This window comes from Cuculus canorus, chromosome 11 (genome assembly GCF_017976375.1).
Source record: "Cuculus canorus isolate bCucCan1 chromosome 11, bCucCan1.pri, whole genome shotgun sequence".
NCBI classification, from domain to species: domain Eukaryota; kingdom Metazoa; phylum Chordata; class Aves; order Cuculiformes; family Cuculidae; genus Cuculus; species Cuculus canorus.
This window is the reverse complement of record NC_071411.1, coordinates 6,260,258-6,283,720: the sequence shown is the minus strand read 5'-3', so window position 1 is coordinate 6,283,720 and position 23,463 is coordinate 6,260,258. Positions and strand designations below refer to the sequence as shown.

Here is a 23,463-nt window from a genome sequence, read left to right as displayed (position 1 = left end):
AAGAGGGCTGCCGCACAAAATCTCTTCCCACCCTTGTGTGCTGGAAGCAACCCAATGCCATTTGCGGTACTTTCTTGCCATCTTCACCTTCCTAGGAAGCAAGAGGCGGCTTTGCCTTCATGCACCTTCTCTGTTTTCTCCTCTAGCCCTTGCCTGCTTCTCCACCCTATCCCCAATTTTCTTAAAAATAACCTTCCCAAACTGTCCATCTCCCGTTCTTCACGGGCACAAACACCGTTCCTTTCTTGAAGAAGCCGCAATGAGACTGCAAGGGAAGCAAAAGCGTCCCTAGACCACTCCCTCCTGCAAAGCGCCCGGTGTCCGTTCGGTGCACGCTGTGTCTGGCAGTGCTGGGGCAGGACTGCAAAGCACCGGGCTTTGGGTCTTGGCCTCCATCGGATGAACAATTTCCCGTTGAAGGTTACTCACTTCCTGTTTTCCGTATTTAGACAATCTGAGCCTATAGGGAGGCTTTGATTTGTTGTAAACTTCAGCTGGTTTAAAAGTTAAGTCGCGGGAGACCGAGGCAGGGGGAGGAGGGGAAAGGCCTGGAGACAAATTAGGGCTATTTAATACCATGACTGTGTTCTCTTGCAGTTTTCTAGTGACCATTAGAGCATGTGAAAGGAAGGTCAGGGGCTCACAGCATGGGAGATGGAGAAAGGGCTGCTACACAATGGGCTGGAGGCAGTGCGTGCCTCTGTGTGTGTGCGTGTGCGCGCGTTGGGGGCAGCCGGGTGACACGCTCTAATGACTAATTTCTCCAATGTGTCATTTTTGCCACAAACAGCTGTACGGAGAGGCTAACAGCAGTGCAGCAGCTTCACGGTGAAGGCAGGGAGGAGCCTCTACCCTGGAGAGGAGAGTGCCGTTCTTTTTCCCAGTGCCTATCAGGACCACCATTGACATTTGTTCGAACTTGCCCAGAAGTCTGCTAGACTGGAGCAAGTCAACACTTGTACGTAGCTGATAGAGCGGGTGATGTCTTTTCTATGCCTGTTTTGCAAGGGGAAACTGAGGCATGGGGTGCTATAACTTTGTTGTTGTCAGAAAGTGAGTGTGTGAGAGATTGGGGTGAGTCCTGGCACCATTCAGGCAGTATTCTGTCTCCAGAGATGTGCTTCTTCGTGAAGAACATCTTCCCTGTGTTGGTGAGAGTTGTGCTTTGATAAAGGTAAATAATGTACAACCCAAAGCATCTGGTTACATGAATTGTTTTGGTCTCTTCTTTTTTGTTCATCTAATTCTAACAGATTAACTCTTAAAATGGGACGCTTTTACTTCCGTATTTTACAAGGGTGTACAAAAAAAAAAGACGGAAAAAAAAAATAAAGCAGACAGGAGATGGTAAATTAATCTGAATTTTACAGCAAAATCCAGTAGGAATTTCCAGGGGATCACTCTAGCGGTATGACCTGCTACCAGAATCCTAGTGTGGCAGGTGGGAGGGAATGAAAGAACCAGAGATAAACGACCAAAACAGCCAATATAATGCTCTTACATCCCAGGTAAAGAAATCTGCTGTGGTCTCTCTGCCTGATGGAGAGAAGGCAGGAGCTCAGTCAAGCTCCAGATGAAAACAAAAGCACTGGGGAGAACTTTGGTGAAACACTTAAGTGTTTAGGAGAAACAAGGGTCCGTGTTCACACTCTGGCAGTGACAGGCCCAACTCCAAATGATTTACACCAGATCTTGACCCTCCTGAGCCAGAGTCAACTTCCCTCCAAATAACTCCCTGCAGCCCAGACTGCAGAGCCATGGAGAGATACCTGGAAGCAGGAATCAGGCAGGTAGCCGATTGCTCCCTGGCATTGCTGCATAGGCTGGGTTAACATTATACTTCCCCAACTCAGTTTTTATAGACCAAACAGTAGCAGTTCCCTCCCTCATCAGTATGTTGAAGTCTTTCCCAGAAGGAGGGCTTAGTTCTCTATTGCGTTGCTACCTGCTGGATATTTTTTTTCTTTCTTCTGTCTCTTCTATGCTGCGATTGCATTTTGCTCTGCTGAGCTTTTGGTGCTCAGAGAAGCAACTTAGTTCTTATTGCAAAAGCAGTGTAGTTCTTACTGCCGTCTCTCCCGTAGATTTCCTCTGATGGGGCCCTTGACCTCCCAGCAGCACATTGGTGCAATCTGAGCCCTGGATTTAGGACGAGCTCTGGGTCTGACAGGGACACATCAGACTGAATCGGGATTGACTGCAAAGCCGGCACCAATGAGAATTACACTCAAAGCTGTTCAAGCAAATGGTGTCTTTGAATCGGCACCAACCGGCTGCCCTGATGCTGAGGTTTGATCTGTTAGATCCAGAGCAGCCTGGTTTGCACTCATATCACCATGCTTAAAGAACAGTCACTTAATCTCACTTAGAAATGTTTACTTGTGAGGACCAGATGGCCCAGGGAGTTGGGCTAAACAAAGCATTTTACTTCTAGGTCATGCATTCTAATCCAGTCCAGGTTGGTGATAAATGAACATATTCACCTGATAGCCACTTTCGGCTTCATTCTTGGTGTTTTTCAGACCGGTTTCCAAGGCGAGATGTCACACCACAAAATCTCCTTCTGTGTCCTGCCACAGTTGGTACTGATTTGACTGTCTCTGCGGAGAAGCCAAGGATCAAATGCTCCATGGCGCCAGACTGTTTTCTTTTGCAGCTCGCAGGTAAGGGGAAGTTGTCCCGTGTCTGGCTGTGGTGCCTGCTCTGTGGATGGGCAGGATTTCAGTTTGCAAAGCTGCCAGTCCCACCCCCTCTACCAACGAGAAATTCATTTAAAAAAAAAATATAGGGAAATGTTTAATTGCAGTTGACATATAGGCACTCTCTGCTATGAACTTTACACGCAATCACAGATAACAGCATCAAAATTAATGCCTGCTTCCCACTTGTCCTGCTATAAGCAATAAACGTTTGGCAAGTCAGTAAATAACAGAATTCTCATGTGGCCATCTACAGGTCACCAGGATACTTAAGAAGTTTGCGTTAATTATACCACGTTTGCCATCAAAGAGGGGATATTAACCCTTTCAAGCTGTTGCAGGAAAGCGGTGGAGTCATTTGGAAGTGAGTAAATGAAATCTCGTCACTGAAATTGCAACCTTTGCAAAATAATGAAAAAGAAAGATATGTTTGAGGCAAAAACCTCACTAGACATCATGGAAAATACGGTACCTTTCCAGCTTTTCCTTTTATTTATTTTGTGTTTTGACATCAAACACTCCCTGTAACCTAATCTTCTTGGCTTTTGATGTGGCCGTGGAGACATGACAATTAAGCACGGCTTAAAACAATAATCTTAAAACAATAACCCCAACAACGGGAACCAAAGGCAAGTAATGTCAGGGTTCCCCCTCTCACAAAAAGCCTGTCCACCAGTGTTTGGTGGTAGTAAAAGGACCATAAATCCCAATTTGTTGCCTCAATATCTGCTCTGTGCTTACACTTTACGTTGAACTTTACACACTTGTTCCATTTCCATTCCCTGCTGTTTGTTTTTCTTCTGCTATGCAAAATGTCTGGAGACAAACATGATACACGGGTTGCAGAGAGATGGTTTGATCTTTCACAGATTAGTGCCACCTGACAAACACGGGATTATTTGTTATCTGTATTGCAGGAACTGCTGAAGACCCCAGTCAGAAGAAACACGCTCCTACGGTCGCGGAGGCTGCAGCCCCCGTCCTGACAAGATGATGGATTATGGCCCCAATTCTGCGAGCAGATCAGACTGACTTGGCGAAATACCTGCAGAGAAGGAACACCAAGGTAAACCTTCATCAAAGTCAGGTAAACCTTCATCAAAATCCGGTAAACCTTCCTCAAAATCCGAACGGTCTTTGCAACCAAAGCAAATAGCTTGAATATTCTAAATTATTTTGAAGTGATGTTGTTAGTTTTCCTGTTCTCTCCTCATCTCAGCTATTCAGCTATGGAGGGTGAGTTTGGTTATAACCCCATTTTAAACCTGTCTGAAAAGGAACATGCTTCTTTTCAAATGAAACTTGCACAGCACACTATAAACTGCTCTTTTTTTTTTTTTTTTTTAATGGGTGTTTGCACTAAACCTCGCTAAACAAGTTAGAGAGATGATTAACTCGTCTGAAATGATGTGGGAAGGCCTCGTCCCGGTTGCGTGTGGTTTTTTCAGCACATCTAGAGCTGCTACAACTCCTTGTCATTTCTGAGCAAAGCTTGCAAACAGGGCTGGGAAGGAGCTGCACAGTTAAAGAGAAGCAGTGATAGAAAGGGCTGGAATTTGCACACAAACGCTGAAAAAGGAACTCAAGTTTTTTTTTTTTTTCTCAATGAGTAAGGAGTTATCCCCAAGTTGGTTTCCACAGAAGTGAGACGCAGCTCCCAGGGGGTCAAAGGAGGAAACTCAAAGTTCATTAGTAGTTGAAAATATTGTTTTAATAGCAATAAATAGGCAACTTGAAAATATTGTTTTAATAGCAGCCGTATTCACCCACACACATGGCGAGAGGACTTTGCAAGACTTTACTTCACTTTATAAGGCCCAAAAGAATTCCTTGCGTGGATCAGACCTGTGTGATGAAAGCAGCCGCAAAGTTGTGGCCATGGGAGAGCTGCCTGGGACGCACTCTTCTCCATCCTCACACACGACCCTGTACCCACGACCGCATCCCTTGCCAGGGGTTCCCAGGACATCCTCCCTCGCTCCCTTCACGCCACAAATGATGCCAAATCAAAAAGAAAGTGGTTTACAGACTGACAGTGTTGCCTGTTACAGCGCTGCAAGAACCTACAAAGGACTTTGCCCGGTCTAATGCAGGCGCTGCCTTGGAACGCAGTAGACTGCTTCTCCACATTTACGGTGCTTTTAAAACTTGTTTTTAATTGAAAAGTATTTTTCCAAACATTAAAAAAAAAGAACACAATAAAAAATAACCCCAAAACACCAGAGAATGAGCTTTTGTACCTGTGCTTTTTATACTAAATCATTTACCAACAACTTTTTTTGTCCTATCCTGTTAGGCTTTTGAAGTATCAATAGACTGCTCTGCAGATAGTTTAAGTTAATAATTCTACTGACAACAAGAATTATATTTTTTCCTCTCTCCCTATTAAAAACAGCCTTTATGACAAGAAGCTGAGCACAGGTACTTTCACAAAAATGGTATTTTATTATTCTTAGCAATATTCACCTTGAAGGAATATGAGGAAAGCATACACTTTTTACAGACAATATATAAACATGTTGTACATAATTAACAATAACTTAGTTCACTAATCCAAAAATAAGCAAAATAAAAATTAAAATAAAAACAGAAAATACTGAAGAATTTTTTTTTATGCTGATACAAGTACAAAATAATTTAAATCTTGACTGCCGTTGTCTATGCTGCAGTGACTGACAATATATTGCACTTTGTCAACTGTATCAGTAATCCCTGTCTTCCACCCACATCCCTTCCCCACCCCCCTGCTCAAATCCTACAGAAATTTCAGTTGGATACAAATATTGTACAACTGTACCATTGTAAAAGGTAAAAAGTAAAAAGGACCCAATTATTTATCTCAGTAGATTGAAAATTCTTGATTTCTCCCAACCAATTTAGTTTCCTGTTTGTTTCCACTTCTTTACAAAGTGCACCTATATGCCTACACAGATCAGAAAAAGGAGGAAAGCAGGATTTTTGTGGCCGCTTGGTTCTTAAGTCATTATCAAATATTCAAATTACTGTTTAGAAAAAAAGTTAGCGTACATCCATTTTTATTTTAGTTGTGGTTTTTTTTCTTTAAAGCAGGACTTTTGCAGTAAAGACACAATTGGCTTGATCCAAAAAAAAAAAAAAAAAAGAAAACCCCCAACAAAAAAAGTTAAAAATTAAAAAAATAAAAATAAAAAGCTTGTCACAGAGTTAAGCTTACGTGGTTTACATTATCAAACCCCTCTGTTCATTGGGGCATTTTCATCAGAAGTATAGCTAAATATGTACATTGTATGTTATACTGGAGCTTGTGTTCACGAGAGGCATCAGATCATAACAATCAATAGAATACACTTCACATTGGCAATAGCTTTGTTTTCGGTCATTTACGTACAATATGGTTTAATAATGGGAAATTTAATTTTTTTCTATTTTTTTCTTTTTTTTTTTTTGCTTTTTTTTTCATATAAAATATGCTACGGAAAACAGACGTTCCCTTTAGAACGATGCTTTCTCTCGTCTCATCGGCTGTTGCTGTGTCTGGGGTTTGACAGATGTGTGAAGCTCAAACTGATTGTCTCTCTCCCCTCTCCCGTGTTCTCAACCTCATTTCTGCCCTTCCTCGCTGTGAAGCCCACGGAGGTCTGGATGCCCGAGAGTGCACACACCGTGGTGGCCACACTGCCATGATTTTACCCAAGCAGCTCATCTGCAATTTTAAGCGACAGCTGCCAACACAATCGAACAAAATGCTTCAACCTCTAAATTCTGTGAGTTGGATGTTTTTATGCCCTGGGATGGTCTTTGCTGTGCTAAAACTTAGCTGTGTTAGTATCTCACCCCTCGCTACTGCAGGATTGCCTTCCAGAGAGTCTTTTTCCCAACAGTTTGTCTGATCCAGCTGTCTTTGAGGAAGAACAGAGTAGTTGGAAGGGGGGGCTGTTTTTTTTCCTAAAATAAACCTTTCATGTTAGGGAAAAGAATGATGAAATTGTGTCAAAACAATCACCATCTTGGGCACATTAAAATCCTGTATAACAGCTACATTTTCGCTTTGTGTCCCCCCCTCTAGTCTTTTCCCCCTTCCTAGCAGGTATTTTGGTATGGAAGATAGATGGAGCTGATCCAAGGGGGCTGCTGAGTATGTTCCCCCCCTCCTTACCCTTGTTTTGAAGGCAGGTTTTCTTACAGGATAACCATTGCAAACAGCACAAAAACATGCAATCAGAGGGGTTGAGGCTTTTTGTGGAAAACAAGAGCAAAATAAATATGACTTTGTGTCTGATTTCATTTTAAAAATTACATTTTTATAAAGATGTCCTTTCTTTTTTTTTTTTTATTATTTTTTTTTCCCATACCAATCAAAGTCCACAATAGAAATCCAGCATATCTGGCTTCCAGTGAGCCGATTCCATCCTGGGAAGCTGCTTATATCTCTTTACAGTATTCACAGTAATAACAAAGAGAGAAAGGAAAGCCAGCTCCAAGCCTTTTCCTTCAGCTTCTGCCACCTTTTGCTTCCTGCTGGGCCATTAAGTATCGAACAGGTGAGTTCTTTTTCCTTATACCTGAGGGCGCAAAGTGCATTACAGGCACCACTACACGTTTCTGCAGAAGACCCATCATTTGCAAGGTTTTAGTCCAGCAATAAGAGTTAAACCACATGGGAGCAAAGATTCCCTTTTGCCATGCCTACATTCTCCTCTTGGCAGAACATTTCTTACTTGGTGTCGTCTTAGGCAAAGCCCCATGTTCTTAAATCTCTTGGTGGGTCTCTTGGTTTTATCCCATGGCTGTAACCATGCTGGATGGGTGTGGATGTCCAAATGAGATGCTGGAAGATGGGTGGATGGGGGTAGGTGTTGGTAGGATGTGTCCAGAGTGGCTGAAAGGTGGCAAATGCCCCATAGGCGCCATGTGACTAGCAAGGGCAGCAGCGCTGAAGGGAGACGATTTCTCCTGCATGCACTTGGACAGTTCCTCAAAACACTCGGAGCCTTTCTTGCTTTTCTTTGATTTGTTGGACATTTTCCTATTCCTGGTCTGAATTCCTTCCTTTTTCATGGTCAGAGGCCTGTTCACCTGCAAGAAATGAGAAAATCAGGCTCATGCAGACAAAATGACCTTATTGTGCAAAAATGAAAATATTTGGACAGCCCCCATGTGTTTTTCCTGGACGGAGACCTTTTTCTGGCCAAAAAAAAATGGTGTTCCTCTCTACAGAACTTGTTTATATTGATTTATTTAATAAAACCACACACAAAAAAAAAATCTAAACATGAAAAACAAATTGAACTGAATTTGGCAGCTGATGACTCTCATTCCCATAGGCTTACCCTCAAGTCCTCATTCATTTCCTAATAGAAGAGATCAAACCAGGAGGCACACATTGACCCAAATTCAGCCCTAAGATACGAGCAATTTTGTACCGGTGACCTCCGTTACTTACAGTCTAAATAACGTTCCAACACGTCAAGTGATTCCTGCTAAGCATTAATTTCTTTTCTTAAAAAGATATAATAAACCAAAGCTTTAGATATAATTATTTGAGGAGGGGAGGAAAAAAAAAATTGAGGTGAAGATGCCTCATCGTGATTCATTTTTTGCACAAAGCCCATTCCAAAGGGCCTCTGTGTTTCTGGAGGGACATAGCACACAAACACGCTTAGTTAAAACAAAGTGTGGTAGCTCTTTTTTGCCCAAATTGCCCAAGCGTTAGAAGCCAAGCTAATACATTGTAATGTCACTGAACTTAGCATCACTATGCTGACAAAGAATGGCTGTCACTTCCCAGGGGAACCTTAGAGACGGGGAAGGAATAAAACAACCACCAAAACCCCGAAACAAATAAAAGCCTAGTGTACACCATGCAGTTAAGACATCAATCCCAGCCAGGCAAGCAGCGACACATGAGATGAGTAAATACTCACATTGTGCAATTTATAGTAGAGTCCGCAGGCATTACAAACTGGGTCCCCGTTTGCGTTACGTCGCCATAAGGTCGTGGTGGTTGTCTGACAGTTGGCACAACAAGTCCCTGCTCTCCGAGCTGCTGACTAACCAAAAGAAAATTAAAAAGACAATTAAATAGATATCAGCAGGAGGAGGGGGATCACGAGAAAGGTCAAGTTGGACTCAATATCTACGTTGGGTAGAACTAGTTACTAAGATTTTACAGAGCATCAGGGCTGAAGCTCCCATCAGATTTACATTTTGTGGCCGTTAGGTTTTTTTGTTTAAATACAAGTATTCTATGCAGGCTGCAGCTTCAAGCTGGGTGGCACCGTGTGTGCAGGGGACTAAGGAGAGAAACAATGCATCCCTAACTCCACAAGCAAAAACTTTTAGAGGGGAAAATGACATCTGACTTGTTCAGGTTTTCCCTTTGCAGGATTCCAGAAAGCTTCATGAAAATGCATTTGCCTTGTTTTTGAATAACCAATTTATTTAGTACTAATGTTGGGACTGGGTTTGAAAAGAGGGAATGATTTTAAAGAATGTGATTTTTACCCCTACTCTGGCCCTTTAAAGATGGGCACAAAAGAAAACCAACTGCATTACTTAACTGGGTGCAGTATTTATCAGAGCCATCACTGAAAATTCAGTTTCCATTTACAAGTGAAAGGGAGAAAACAAAACCGGCTCCAACTTTCTTTAAATATTTAGCAAACCAAATTTCATGCCTTGCAGCAACGATTCTGCTGACCCGGCCTCTGTCCCTACTCAGTTCCTTGGCTTGACAAGCCCTCAAACAACTGTCTTAAAAAAAAAAAGAAGGAAAAAAATCCACCAAAAAATCCACCACCACCCTCTCTGAAACTATTGTTCTGCTGAAACCAAGGTGGAGGGGGAAGAAAAATGCCTAAACATTCACCCACCTTCCAAAACAAGAACAGGAAAACTAGAACAGCAGGCAGCCAGTAATTTCTGGATGGGCCCTTGTCTAGCAGACCCCACAATAATGCGTTCTTTGTGCAAGCACGCTGTCGTATGAAGTGTTATGGACGGACTAATTGCACCCCATACTTTGGAAAATAATTTTGTATTAGAGAGCTTCAGCCCTGCCTCTGGAAGCGGTCAAAATACGGTCCATTTTGTGCCACTGGCTTAGCGCTGAGGACTTAATATTTTTTTGAGTAAGGAAAAGCAGAGTTTACTTCCTAACGCGTATCAATCGTGGTAATTTCCCTGCTGCCTTACTCCCTGGGTATTTTCACAATTAAGCCACTGAGAGCCATGGGGTAAAGCAGCAGCAAAGCTCATGTTGATATGTGGGGCATCTCCGTAAGCGGAGTCCCAGAGCGGTGAGATTCCTAGATGAGAATTTTGGGCGCTTCCCTGCCTGCCGGCTCCGCTAGCGAACCCGGTACCGCTCAAAGCACAGATTGACCCTGCTCTCAAAAAGAGGAGCACTGGGTTCCGTTCTCAGTTGCTCCTGATTTACACCATGGCCCTCTGTAACTTTTCCAAAGCTGATGGACGGCTCAGCAGCTAAAGGCAAGGATCAGGCCCTCGGAGACTCATATTTTAGTCCCTTACCCGCCTGTGAGAACAGGCCAAAGGCAGAAAGAGGGGGTACCCCCTACTGCAAGTACACTCATGCAACCCAAACAAAATTAATGCCAGACATCCAAATGGTGACATTATTAATATGATCGCTTTGCTATTGCATGTCAGATGAACAAAGTCCCAAAGCTGGCCATCTCTCCCCCGCAAACAAGCAAACTACAGTGGAAAAAGGAGCAATAAACAAAGCTGTAAATCAATTAAAGCGAAACAAAACATTAAAAAAAAATCTAAAGTAAAATAAAACCTCTCCAGTGCCCCCAAAACACCTCGCAGCGAGCTAAATGGAACAGTCTCAAGACACTGGAAGTTGGAGCCCTATGTTTGCATATCTGAGTTGGCTTACTGATGCTCAGCTATGCCGCTTTAACGCTATGGCCTGTCCCATTCAGGCTGGAAAGCACTTGAGCCTGAGAGACGATAATGTTACACTGTTGTCTTAACATTTTTCTATATGTCAGTCACTTTAGGAGGCAAGTCATTAAGGAGCTTGCATAGCTGAAATTCTGACTCAGGACAGAAATCTTCTGTATCCCATCCCACTGTTAGAGGACTAATGCCAATTTTCTGCTCTCCAAACCTCATTGAAACGTGCCCACGAATAGCTAAGAGACTTAGGCACCATAAATCACAAAGCTTCAAAAAATATATTTATTATTCTTAGCATTTTACACATTATTTGTGGAGTAGAGTGTTATTAGAAATTTCAAAACAGCAAGCATGACTGGCAAGGCTTGCCTATAGAAACTCTCTAAAGCTTTTAGAGTCAGGAAACAGATACACAAAGTTTCCTTATCTTTAACGTACAGATATCCGGATAGGAAACTACTACCAGGAGCTTAGAAAGGACATTTTTTTTAAATCACTCAAATGAAAATACAAAGTATAGGTGACTCCATGGAAAAATAATAGGATTTTTTTTAAAAAAAAACAGTAGGGGATTGTCTGGGGAGGGAACCAATATTAATATTGCCAGAGAATATAAGAGTGAAAATTACTTCATGGCTTTTATACAAATAATTATTAAGTAGGGAGCAGTAGCTTTGACTCATCTGATTTGTTTTGCTTTTTTGGAGCTGGAACTTTTTCTTTAGTACACAGTAGAGGACATTCACGCTCATAACCCTTTCGCTCCCAGTACGCGCCCCAAACGTCCCAAGAGGCCAAATAAATGAGGAATTAAATTAAAAGCTGTCATCTGAGGATAAACGGGGAGACAGATACACGATATCTCACACGTATCGTGAGCGGTAGGGAGGCTCGGCGGGGCAGTGGTCTGTGCAGGGGATGCCAGGGCTGAGGGTGACAGGGGGGACCTGCCCCGAGACGCGACGGTGACCTCGCGTGACGGAGCCCCAGGTACAGCTCAGCTCCATCAGCACAGAGGAGATAAGTTTGCCTTGTGCCTGCGTGTGGTCCCTGTGGCTAATTTATCCCCAAACCCAGGAGAAACAGAGCCACCTACCAGCCTTCGTTTAGGTTTAATGAGAGGTCGGTTTTGACCATTCATTTTGTGGTAGAGCCCGCAGGCGTTACACAGGTAATGCCCGGTGCCGTCTCTTCTCCAGAGAGGGGTTGCAGTTGCTCCACAGTTCACACACTCTCTGCCTTCTAAATGGAAACACGAAGAAACCGGATTTCTTTCTTTAAAAACAAATTCACAAAAGCTTTTTGCATTGTCCTTTAGGCATTTTCCAAAAGTCAAAACAGTGTGTTAATTCAAGCACAATCAGACAGCAGTGACATCTACAGCACATGCAGCGGGGAGCTCAGTGGTTCGAGAACACCCAGGCTCCAGCGAGTATTTTATGTCATGATCAGAAATAAGCAGTTTTCTCCGCAAGGTGAGAAAGAGTGACACTCTTATTGTGTCAGATGGAAGTTATCGTTCCAGTAAGGAGAACTCCCTTAATCTGTGCTGGGCACCGCTCTCCTCCCACAGCTATTTTGCGCTCCGAGGGTTAGATCTGTGTTCTCCTGACACAAATACACACGTGTACACAAACACACACACACACACACACACACACCTGCAAACGCACAAAATATTAGAGAGTCAAAGCAAGAGGACAAGACCTCCCTTTTCTTGTGGTAAATACTACTGGATGAGAAAGTAGAGCTGAGCAGACTGGGGATGGATACAAAATGCCAGAGGCTCAGCTATTCTTTTTGTTCTAAAGGCAGAAAAACATTGTTAACGCTGATCTTTCGGAAAGTTCGGTTTCAGCAACACTCTGGAAATTACTGTAAAAAAACAGGCTTTCAGTTCTCTTCCATTTCTGTGATTTTTCAACGATACAGTTTGGATTTGGTAGGGAGCAGTTTACCTTATTACTGCTTCATTATTGGTTTTAGTAGCGCAACGTGGGAAACACAGCAGAACGGCTCTATTAAACCCCAGCATGTAACTCTTAGATATCTTTTTCTGCCTCAGAAAGCTTTCTGCTAAAAGTTCATTTGCCTCTGATGGTCCGAGGGCAGGTCTGCTTAATATAGAAATCCCTCTTAATATAGTTTATGCAAATCCCACAGTATTTAACTGGAGAGGAAATTCTTTTTGCTAATAACTGAAGCAGGCCACGTTGAGTTCAGCGGGGCTTGTGTCTCCTTTAATCTAAGGAGTGGGTGGCTTTTAAACAACACAGTCTGGAGTGAAAAATGAGGGGAGCTCCGCGGCGCTGCGTTTGGAGCCTTTGTCCCTCCTTGGGCAGGAAGCTGCAGGAGTCGCCGTGTCGTGAGTCTTAGCTTTCCTACAAAAACACTGAGTGGTCACGAACTTTCCCCAGTTCCTTGCACAGGGGGGTCCCTTATAGAAAAAAAAAAAACCCTCAGCCTTAAAACCAAACAAAAAAAAAAAAGAAAGCTCCTTACTTCCCCCATCTCATAAAATCATGAGTGACTACAAAAGCTACTCGAGATCCTCTCATCTTCAGAGACCCGAGGCTTGATCCTGTGTCCAAACTCAAGGCTGAGGCTGCTAATCGTCCTACTTACTAGGCTCTTAATTACTAAAAAAATACATAGAGCAACTGCGTTTAAATAATGGCAGAGGGAGAGTGTGTTTTTCCCCCTCGGAGGAGCCATTTGAAACGGAGCTGATGAGCTTTAAAATAGCTGATATTTTTGTTGGAAAAATTCATAGGAGATCGCGTTTCTAAATTACTGTTTACTTTAAAAATAAGCCCATGTGGTGTATTCACAAGCATAGATGCGCAATGATACATACGAATACACGCACACACGAGCCTGTAGAGCCGTTTCTTTTTAAAGGGATGTCTAAATTCGGTCCCAAAGCACCGTATTTCATTACCTTCCACGGCCGAGGATGTTCAAGCAGGAAGGTTAGTAGAATTACACAACTAATTGGCTTAATTTGTCTATTTGTACAGCTAGCCTGATTTCAAAGTGGGATCAAAACTTGGTCCCATCACCTCATTTGCCGCTTTCGGACTGCACTTTTAGGGAGAAACGCCAGGAAGGGTTGTGCACCCGGGGAGGGTCCTTGGGAAGGACCTTTCCTTGGGATGGGAAGGAGGGATGTGTCTGGGTGAGGAAGGTGGGGGAAAGGAGTGCTTTCTAGTTCGAGTTAGGTTTGAGTAAGCCGCCACTGTGCACCGAAGCCTTCCGCAGAGGGATGTAAAGTGGGTTTGAACTTCGGAACAAGGCACTCCGCGATTCGAAGCGGAGCGGCCGGGGAGGTTTCGCTTTCGCCCTGCGCTGGGGCCTCGCTTCGCCTTAACCGAGAGAGGAGGAAATCATTGAGGGAGAAACACCTCTGGCTACAGAGTCCCCACGGGTAATCCTGGGGGGTTACTGACTTGGGGGAGCAGGGTCAGGCCTGAGCCCCTCGGGTGGCCGAAGCCGGCTTGTTCTCCAACATAATTTTTTCCTATAAACTATTTTTTCTCCTATAAACCCCTCTCTGAGCAGCTCTATCTGCTGCCTCGCCCTCCACCGACGCTCTCAGCCCTGGGGCCGGTGCCCGGTGGCTCAGCAGCCGCTCTGGGTGTGTTGGCACCCCGAGATGCCTGCTACAAGCTCCATGCCCTATCTCAAAAACCTGGAAAAGCGGGAAGGAGCAGCTTGCCGTATGCACTGACACCCCTGGAAGCCTGCTACAAGCTCCGTCCCCTAGTTTAAAAACCCAGAAAAGCGCGAAGGAGCAGTCGCCTGCCTCTCTGTCCCAAAGAGAGCGAGAAGGGGCGGTCGCCTGCCCCTCTGTCCCCAAGAAAGCTGGAACGAGCAGCAGCTCACACCCAAACATCCGAAGCCCACCACGACACGCACACACAGTCCTCGCCCCGACCCCTCCAGCCGGGACACAGAGGGGACAGGTCCCGGGCTATGACACTCACCCGAGCAGGACCTGGCCTTGCTCCGCGGTTTGGGGGTGAAGCTGGACGCGGGGCCCCCCAAGAGGCTGCCTGGGTGGAAGAAGCTGCTGCTGTAGTCGTGGGCGGCCGGCACGTAGGAGGGGTAGGTGGGGATGGGGTGGTGGGTGGAGGGCTGGGACCCCATGCCGGTGAGGCTGCTTCTGAGCGGGCTGGCGCTCTCCATCTTCATCCCCTCCGACAGCGACACTTGGTACTTGATGCTGTCTTTGTCCTCCTGCCGGGCCCCGGCGGAGGAGGAAGGGGAGGCAGCGCTGGTGGAGTTGGGGTCCGGGGACACTTCCTTGGGAGGGGTCGGGGGGAAGCCGAAGAGGTGGGAGCCGGAGTGCGAGGCCGGGGTGAGCGAGGACACGGAGGCGGTGCTGGACGTGCTGCTGCCTGGGTACACAGAGATGGCCCCGGGGGCTCCGGCCGCCGAGGGGTGCAGGGGGGTCTTGGTGAAGGGGTTGACGGTCCAGGGGTTGTGGTGATGGGCAGACAGTGCCGCCTTGCTGCTGTCCAGCCAAGGGATCCCGGGGCTGTGGATAAGATGAGGCCGGCACATTTGACTCCCGGTCAGACGGGCTGTAGGAACACAAGAGCGTTTGGGATCATCAGCGTGGGGCAGCTCAGCTTGGAGCGGCTCTGAGAGGTCCCCCAGGTCCCAGCCTGCGGGCAGCCGGGTACGGAAAGAGATTTCACAACCCGAGGAGAGCAGCCAGGCTGGCGCAGCGACCCCTTCGCCCCGTCCCCTCCCAGGGAGACACCAGCCAGCCCAGCGAGAGAGCGATAGGCAGCGGGAAGGGGCGCACAGCCACCCGGGACAAAGGCACCCCCTATTCCCTCCACCCCAGCCCGGGGAATAGGCAGCAAACCCCTTTCTGTTGGCTTCCAAGCTGCTGCAACACACGCTCTCTTCAGCTCCTACAAACACCCCAAATAAAATCCATCGCCGATTCGAATCGGTTTGTATTTGCATCCGGGAAGCAGCCGTATCAGAGAAGTTTTAGCCTGTGCGCGCACTATTTCCCCTTCCTCTCTCACCTCCTGCCTTTCTTTCCCTGACCCCCCCCCCCTCCCCCGCCAGCCCCTGGTTGTCTCTAGGGTTAAAATCCACCCGTGTCTCCCTTTCTATCCTGTTTCCTTAGATCTCCTTTCCCCGGGCCCCGACACACCGAAGCGGCCCGAGGGCAGCTCCGCGCAGGGAGCGGGGGCGCAAAGGGGGACAGCGGGCGCTGATTTACCGTGTGCCTGGCTGTAGGAGACCCTGGCCCGGGCATGGGCAGAATTGGCGTAGTAAGGATTGCCCTGGGAGTCCAGGTGATTGAAGAAGACGTCAACTTCATCCGGAGGTAGGAGCTGCGCTGGTTCCATGTAGTTGTGAGCCAGTCCGGGGTGGTGGCTCTCGGGATGCTGCCCGTTGAGCACGGCGTGGTGGGTCATCCAGCGGGGCTGGTCCGTGGCCACCTCCATGGCCTCTGGCCTCCCCTCCCACCCACCCCCGGGCCAGGAGCGAGCGGTGCTCGGTGGGGAGGGGGGGGTGGTGCCGCTCTGGGGTGGCTTTGGGCGCTGCTGGAGGGTTTTAGGAGATGAAATGGCTTTTCTTAAAAAGGAAAACCGCCGGGTGAATGCAGTGCGGCCTCGGCAGGGTGGGGGAGGCCCCCCGAAGTCAGCGTGTCCCTCTGTCAACAGGCGGAGGCAGGTCCCGGGCAGCACCTGTAGGGAGAGACGGGCGGGTTAGAGGCTCGGAGCCCCGGGGTGCGCTGCCCACCGGGTCGGTGTCTCGGCTGTAAATGGATGGGCAGGGAGAAACAGAACCCCTTTCCCCTTCCAAAAATATCCTTTTCCCCAAAGTCCTCGTCTTGCGCCCTCCCGGCTCGTTGCCCCACAAAATAAACAGAGATCCCATTTCAAACTCTTTACCGAAACAAAAAAAAAAAGGCAAAAAAAAAAAGCTTCCTTTTCTTTGCCCCCCCCTCCCCGCTACAAACGTCAACAGGAGTTTTTCCAGCTGGCTTCAAAAGCGGGATAAAAAAAAAAAGGAAGAACGGCAGATCTAATATAGCGTAGTTCTAGCAAGAACTCCGACTGACACAAAAGGAAAAGGAGGGAAGACGAGGGGGGAGAGAGAAGGAAAAGATGGGGGAGAAGGGAGGTTAGCGAAAGCAGCGAGTGCGCCCTGGCAGCGGCCCCCCCTGCACCCCACACTTACCCGGGGCGGGAGGCAGGGTGCCTCGGCGGGGTGGGTGGTGATGGATGCCTGCTTGGAGGATGCGAGAGCCGCAAAGAGAGGGAGAAAGGAGGAGAAAAAAAGGGGGGAAAAAAACCACCAAAAAAAGAAAACAAACCAAAACTAACCCAAAACTGAGAAGGGGGGGGAAGCAAGGCGAGGGCGGGAGGAGGAGGAGAGGAGGCTGGATGGAGGGTGTTACTCAGACGGCAAAGCCGCTGCTCTGGCCGGCTCGGTCCCATCCCCGCGCATCCTATATGAGCGCTGGCGCCAGCTGGCCGCGGCGCCGCAGACGGGCCGGGGCGCGCAGGGCCGGCGGCCGGGCCAGCCAATCCCGCCGCCCCACACCGCCCCCAACCGCACCCCCGGCCCCAAAAGGAGCCGGCCCGGGGGGGGGGGGAGTGGGGAGAGCCGCGCAGACCCCCTCCTCCGCCCCCCCCTCGCCCGCAGCATCCTCGCCCGGCAGCGCCGAGGGGGCTTTCCCTGCCCGGGCGCTGCACGCCCCTGCGGGGCGGGGACGGCAAAGGTGGGGAGGAGGGGTCCCGGGGGGTGCGGGGATGCGGGGGGCGCTGGGAGTGAGGATGGAGTGCGGGAAGGGATCGATGGTGGGGCTGGTTCCATCGGGTGCTGGAGCACAGGGCTCCCAGAGCCGCCGCCGGGATGCCCGGGGCTGGGGGAGGGATGAAAATAAGGGGGATAAATACGCTAAAATCCCTTAAATCAGGCACAGCGGAAAGAAGCCGGGAGCGGGACAAACCCCAGCGTGGTCGCTCCTATCACGTTAGTTTGGGAAAAAAACAAACAAACTGTCTTAGTTGGGAAAATAAAAAAGGAATTGCGGACAAGCAGTCTCCGCGCGGCCCCGAGGGGCGCGGGCAGCGCCGGGTGGGCTCAGGGCAGGGACGGATCCTGCTCGGCCCCGGATCCTGCCCCGGAGCCCGGGGAGCAGAGGGCAGAGCGGCGGCTGGGGACCGGCATCAGCCTCCCGCTGCGGCTGCGGCGCCGCAACCGCGGGGGTTCCCTTCTCCCCCACTTTTTTTTTTTTTTTTCCCCCTCGAAGGAAATCCCCCCTTTTCCCCTCTGTGCAGCGCTGCGGGCCAGGCAGGAGGCGCAGCCCCAAGCAACAGGCGTTTTCTGGGGAGTTCGAGGAGCACTCCGGGCTCTGCCACCCGCGAAGGTGCGGATAACCCCGTCTGATTTAGGGGCGGAAAATAATAATAATAATAATGGCAAAGTCACAACCGGCCCCCAGAGCGCGGCCGGGAGCTGCTGCTCCCATCTCACAGGCGCTCCTCTCCCAATCCTCAGCTTTCGGGGGAGAAGAGAAAGGCTCGTCGTAATTAATCCCTTAAACCTCCGAGCTGGACACGGGGCAAGGATTCCGTCCCCCAACCCGGGCAGGGGGTGGTGGAGAGCGGCCCCGACGGAGCGGCCGGGGCTGCGGGAGCCGCTCGGTGCGGGGCGATGCGGGCAGCCCCGACGGTGCGGGTTGGGGGCAGCGCTGGGGCCGCAGCCCCCCCCAGGCCCCCCCGGCCCAGTCACCACGACGCCGGGGCTCTGACGTCACCCGCCGCTGCCAAATTCGCCAGGAAATGAACTTTTCTTTCTTTCTTTTTTTTTTTTTTATTAAATAATAACAATAATAATAATAATGATGGTAATAATAACAAAACTCCCTTTCCTCGCTGCAGAGCCTGTCTGGACGGAGCCACACGGGGCTCCCTCCCTAAGTGCTTCCCCAGCACTACTCATTGTGCCCCTAAAGCCTGCTCAGCCCCCTCGGGGGGACCCACAGCGCAGCCCCCCCAGGAGACCCCAGCGACACACAGCTCCTTCGCTAAGTGTTCCCCCGCCACTACTCATTGTCCTCCGCAAACCTCCCCTCAGGGGACCCCAGCGCAGCCCCCCCAGGGGGATCCACAGCTCAACCGGAGCGGGGACGGGGCTGGGGGCGCCGGAGGCTGGGGCAGGGGGAGCCGGCATTGCCCTCGCGACCTCCCCCTCCCCGAATCCTTTCCTCTCACCCCCAAAGCTCGGTCGCCCGGCTCCCCCACTGCCCTCGGGGCTGCTCGGCGAGACCGTGGCTCCCTCGCCCTCCCGTGCCGCTGGAGGGGCGGGGGGTCCGCAAGGCAGCGGCTGCCGGGCTCGGAAGGGGCGGTGGAGCCGCTTCTCCCGGGGCTGGTTGGCCCGGGCCAGGCTGGGGACAGGCGCTGGGCTGGGCTTGGGGGCAGAGGGGCCAAGGCTCGGCAAGGGCAAATCCCCCCCTCCCGGGCCAGGAGGTGCCAGGGAGGAAAGAGAAACAAAGCAAAAGAAAAAGGAAAGTTAAAAGGCGGAGAGAAAAAACAAAGCGAGCTTTCTAAAAATCCGGCTTCTCCCTCCGAAGCGATTTTCTTTCTACGTGCACCAAAAAAAAAAAAAAAAAAAAAAAAAAGCCAAACAAAAAGGATTTCTCAATTTTGTTTAAGAAGGGTGAGTATAAACTAAATGCGGGTTTGCAAGTCGGTCCCCCTGGGCTCGCTGCCCCCCAGCCCTGAGGGGGCCGGGGTCTCATCCCTCGGGTCATCCCTGCAGCGGCGAAACACAGCGCTTCGCTGCTCCTTATTAATTAATATGGATGTTTTAATTATTGCCGGGCTGCCATCGGCACAGGGCCGCGATTTTATTTTTTTTTTTTTTTTCGGGGGGGGGGGGGGAGGAGAGTGGGGTGGGCTGTTTGTTTTAGGCAGGTGATAAAATCGCATTTAACGAGCTGATAATTCGTTCGTGTTTGTTTTAAAAGACAAATTGTAAAGATTAATCAGGCGGGTTGATTTATGGCGAGGCAGACCCCGGCGCTGCCCGGCCCGGGGGCTCCTCAAGCCCCTGTCTCGGGTTACCCGAGGACCGGCGAAGCGAGACAAAAGGGGCGAACGGGCAGCGGCGGCGGCTCCGGCCCGGGGCTTCGGTTCCCCCTCCCCGCCGTGGGTGCCGGCTTCGCCTCCATCCCCCGAATCGCACGCTTTGCATCCCCCTCCCGTTAAAACCCTTTGGAAAAAAAAAGAAATGAGCCCTCCAGCAGGGATGAACTATTTCTGCTGAAGGAGCGGTTTAAGCTGAAGGAGCGGTTTAATTCCCGTGGCTGCGCCGGGAGATTTCCTAGCCAGCCGGTTGACTGGATTTTACTTTATTTTACGTTATTTTATTTTATTCTCTTTCCGCCGCGTCCCGTGCCCGCTGCCTGCGTTTGCCGGCTCCGCTCTCAGCCGCTAAATGCCCCGGCGGCACGGCTGGGGGTTTTTAATTGAATTAATTCCCCCATCGGGAACAGCAGCCCCCGCGCTGGCTGCTGGAGGCGAGCGGCTTAGCTCCGCTCCGCAGCCCGCTTCCCACGGCTGCTTGAGCAGCTCTCCCCTCAATTTTCTGCCAAGCCTCCGGGGAAAGGGTCCTCCCGCCGGGCTCGGGATGCTCCCCGCTCCCTCACCTCGCTCTTCCAAACCCCCCTTCGCCCTTTCTTCTCCCCCAACACAACGGGCTCCGGTTTATTAACTTTATTTTGGTATTGCCGTTGTTATATATATTTTTCTTTTCTTTTTTTTTTAATAAGGGAGCTTTCCCAGATCTGGAAGCACAACTGGTTCTTTTGATTTGATTGACAAGTGATGTCATATCGTTAAGGGAGGGGGGGGAAAACGACAACATGTTTTAGCAACAGTTAGCAGCGCCATGTGATGGAGTTGACACCTATGCCCGGGCAGAGGCGAAGGCAGAAAACAAATACCCGCGGCCGTGCATCTATTTACACGCCCGGAGTGAGGTTTCTTCCCACCCCTCAGCATTTTTTTTTCCCCCTAGGTGCTTGGACCAGCGAATAAAGCGTACCTGAGCAAGCGGGGCTGTGCTGGGTGGGACCTGCAGTCCCCGGAGCACTTTCCTCCAGACCCCCCGTCCTTCCCGGGGTGCCTTCGGTGCTCCAGGTGAACAGAGACCCCGGGGGCAGCATCCCTCCTCCCACCGCGAATTGCAACCCGGAGCGAGGGCAGGAAAAACTCCCCAAATATAAGAAAGAAAAAGAGGGAGGGAAGCGCTCAGCCCGGGCCGCGGTGCTCCCGGGTTGCTCCTCGGGTTTATTTCCTCGCGTGCGATTTTTTTTCGGGAGGGGAAATTCTTGCTCTCTGCCTTTTATCCCGGCAATTTTCCTCCCCCTGCTCTGGGCTCCGCTTTGCTTTTCTTCTCCCCCGGCTCCCCCCGCCCGTCCTGCGTTACCAGCACGTATTAATGGCTGCTAATAGGGTTATAAAATGACACAGTTACCTCTTAACCACAAGACCCTATTTAAGCTGCATTAAAAAAAAAGAAAGAAAAAAAGAGAGCGCGAGCTCCAGGAACAGGAATAAATCAAGGAACACTTAATCTGATTTTTTTTTCCCCCTTTTTTTTTTTTTTGGAAAATACTGTGTGACTCTCCTCACTGTCCCCCATCCAGCAGATTTCTGCGGGACATGTTCCTCTCCGTAGGAACCCTCGGTCCCAGCATCGCTCCCGGCCCGGTCCCACACATGACTTCTTCACCTGCGCTTTGTCCGCAATTTTCCCGGTTGCTCCGCACACCCCCCGCACACCCCCCACCCCCACCCCCGGCTCGCTCGGCTGCAAATAAAGGGGAGGAAAAACCTCAAGTCGGCCCCAGCCAGTCCACAAAAACGCCTTTTGTGCTAGTTCTCAGAGAAAAAGGCGTGCAGGAGGGATTGCACACGTACAGCTTTGTCCAGAAAAAGGTATAAACATTTTTTTCAGGAGCTGCCAGGGAAGATTTCGTTCGCAGGACCTCGCTTTAATTTTATATACCTATATAGATATATACTTAATTTTTTTTTTGCAACGTTATTTCGAGTGTAGCTCTTGCAGGAGGGAGGAAAAAGGCCGATCCCGCAGGTTTGATTTGTTTCTCCGCGGGCAAAACTTCGCTGAGGGGGGAACAGATCTCGGAACGGGGAACGGGGCTCGTCTCACACCCGGCACTGGCACCGCCCTCGGCTGCCTTTCCCCTGCCTTTCCCGAGGGGTTTGGACCGGGCTGGGGTTTGGACTTCCGAGATGAAAAATAAATAATTGCCTTTCATAAAGATGCTCCGTGCTCTAGGGGAGAACCATTCCCGCCACCGAAACCCGCACCCCTCTTAGTGAAATCGCTTTTCTTATTGAAATTGTTTCAAATTCAGACAGGCTCCGCTCCTAGTTGCTTTTTTGGGGTTGGTTTGGTTTGGGTTTTTTTTTTTTCGCCTTCCAGCTTCTGCACCCCAAAGCAAAAGGAGGATAAAGAGGGGAACTTTGCACGTATAGCAACAAAAAAAAAAAAAAAAAAAAAAAAAAAGAAGAAGAAGAAAGAAAAGGGGGGAGAAGGGAGTAAAAGAGCCCGCGGAGAGGAGCGGCCCGGTTGCCCATGTGCCTGGGTAATTTTAAATCATGCAAAGCCGCGTAAAGCTGCCGCACGGGACTGGGACGAGGAGGACTCCCCGGCAGGCAGGTGCAGGGGGAGCGGGGCCGGGCCCTGCCGGCTTTTCCGGGCAGAACAAACCCTCACATCTCTCTTTTTCTTTTTTTTTTTTTTTTTTTTTTTTTTTTTAATGCCCACATCTGCCAACAATGGGAGCTCGGAGATAGGATGTGGCTGCGGGGAGGGGGGTCCGCACACCCTGTCTCCGGCAAGTGCCTGCCTGGCTGCCCTGGGTGAAATGCAACTTTCCAAGATGGAGATTTAAATAATTACCCCGATGACAATAGGAAAAGGGAGAGGTGGGGGGTGGGGGGGTTGAAATAAAACCCCTTTAAACGCAAAGGCGGCCCCGCTCCCCGCAGGGTGCCGGGGCGGCTCGGGCAGAACCGGAGCCTCCGGGCGCTGCACCGGGCTCAGCCCGGCCCCGCAGCCCCAGCCCCGGGGGGGGTCCCGCCGTGCTGGCAGCGTATTTTCGTTCTCTGTAAACCCTTGCCAGGTTTGTCCCCCCGGGGGGAAGCCGCCCCGAGGGATGCTCTCCCGCAGCGGGACCCGCATGCCGGGGCTCGGAGCCGGGGCGGCAGCCGCGCAGCCGCATCCCCGCATCCCCTTACCTCGCCTTTCGTCCGTCCTCGGGTTTCTTTCAGTTTTCCGCCCGGTGCCTGGAAAAGCGCAGGTCCTCCTGCTCCGCGGGGCCGGTGGGTGCGCGCAGCGCTGCGGAGGGGCTGCCCGAGGTGCGCTCTCCTTAAAACTGGCAGCAGTTTTCGAGCCGAGACCTTTTTTTTTTTTTCCTCTCTTCCCTCCTTCCCCCCTTCCCTGCCTCCCTCCCTCCCTCTTTTTTCCTCTCTCCCTTCTTTCCCTCCCCTTCTCTCACTCTCCCGCATTCAAGGATGGCACAGCGAGCCACTGTGTATTTATGTACATAATAAGGCAGCTCGTCCCCTCCACTTCATTTGCATCATTACAATATCTGTACAAGCACATCACATTGTCTGTTGCTTGCACCTTTTGTTACGGTTGCTGTCACAGTCTACGCGACTTGACTTTCATATTTTAAATGAATTGATATTATACCAACCCCACACACGTCTGAGGCGCTGCGAAGCCGCGCTCCTGCTCGCCGGGTACCGCAGCCCCAGCATCTCCCGAGCCGCTC

At 49.8% G+C, this 23,463-nt stretch overlaps 1 protein-coding gene and 1 long non-coding RNA gene across 5 annotated transcripts; one reads left to right on the top strand and one right to left on the bottom strand.

Annotated features, from left to right (window-relative positions):
- The first annotated feature begins 2,560 nt into the window (after positions 1–2,560).
- LOC128853237 (uncharacterized) lies at positions 2,561–3,718 on the top strand. Its single transcript, XR_008451589.1, has 3 exons — positions 2,561–2,663; positions 2,956–3,063; positions 3,617–3,718. It is a non-coding gene; the product is annotated as an uncharacterized LOC128853237 (long non-coding RNA).
- A 797-nt stretch (positions 3,719–4,515) lies between these two features.
- Positions 4,516–23,046, bottom strand: GATA2 (GATA binding protein 2). 4 transcript variants are annotated; one of them, XM_054076856.1, is made up of 6 exons: positions 22,922–23,046; positions 15,853–16,324; positions 14,594–15,193; positions 11,704–11,882; positions 8,603–8,728; positions 4,516–7,754 (listed from the first exon to the last, which is right to left on the bottom strand). In XM_054076856.1, the coding sequence occupies exons 2-6, from the start codon at positions 16,079–16,081 to the stop codon at positions 7,455–7,457; spliced, it is 1,434 nt and encodes a 477-aa protein (XP_053932831.1). In that variant the 5' UTR covers positions 16,082–16,324; positions 22,922–23,046; the 3' UTR covers positions 4,516–7,454. The 4 variants fall into 4 exon arrangements, with proteins under 4 accessions (XP_053932831.1, XP_053932827.1, XP_053932830.1 ...); XM_054076852.1 differs by lacking the exon at positions 22,922–23,046 and adding an exon at positions 16,967–17,244; XM_054076855.1 differs by lacking the exon at positions 22,922–23,046 and adding an exon at positions 16,821–16,956.
- Between the last annotated feature and the right edge of the window lie 417 nt (positions 23,047–23,463).

What these genes read in the sequence shown, in the direction of transcription:
- GATA2 (XM_054076852.1), bottom strand. Translation starts at nt 17,080, where the DNA reads ATGGGACCGAGCCGGCCAGAGCAGCGGCTTTGCCGTCTGAGTAACACC. An exon ending in TTAAACCTAAACGAAGGCTG is followed by an intron (nt 8,729 to 11,703) that starts GTAGGTGGCTCT and finishes TCTTTTGGTTAG; the next exon opens with TCAGCAGCTCGGAGAGCAGG. An exon ending in TCTACTATAAATTGCACAAT is followed by an intron (nt 7,755 to 8,602) that starts GTGAGTATTTAC and finishes CATTTCTTGCAG; the next exon opens with GTGAACAGGCCTCTGACCAT.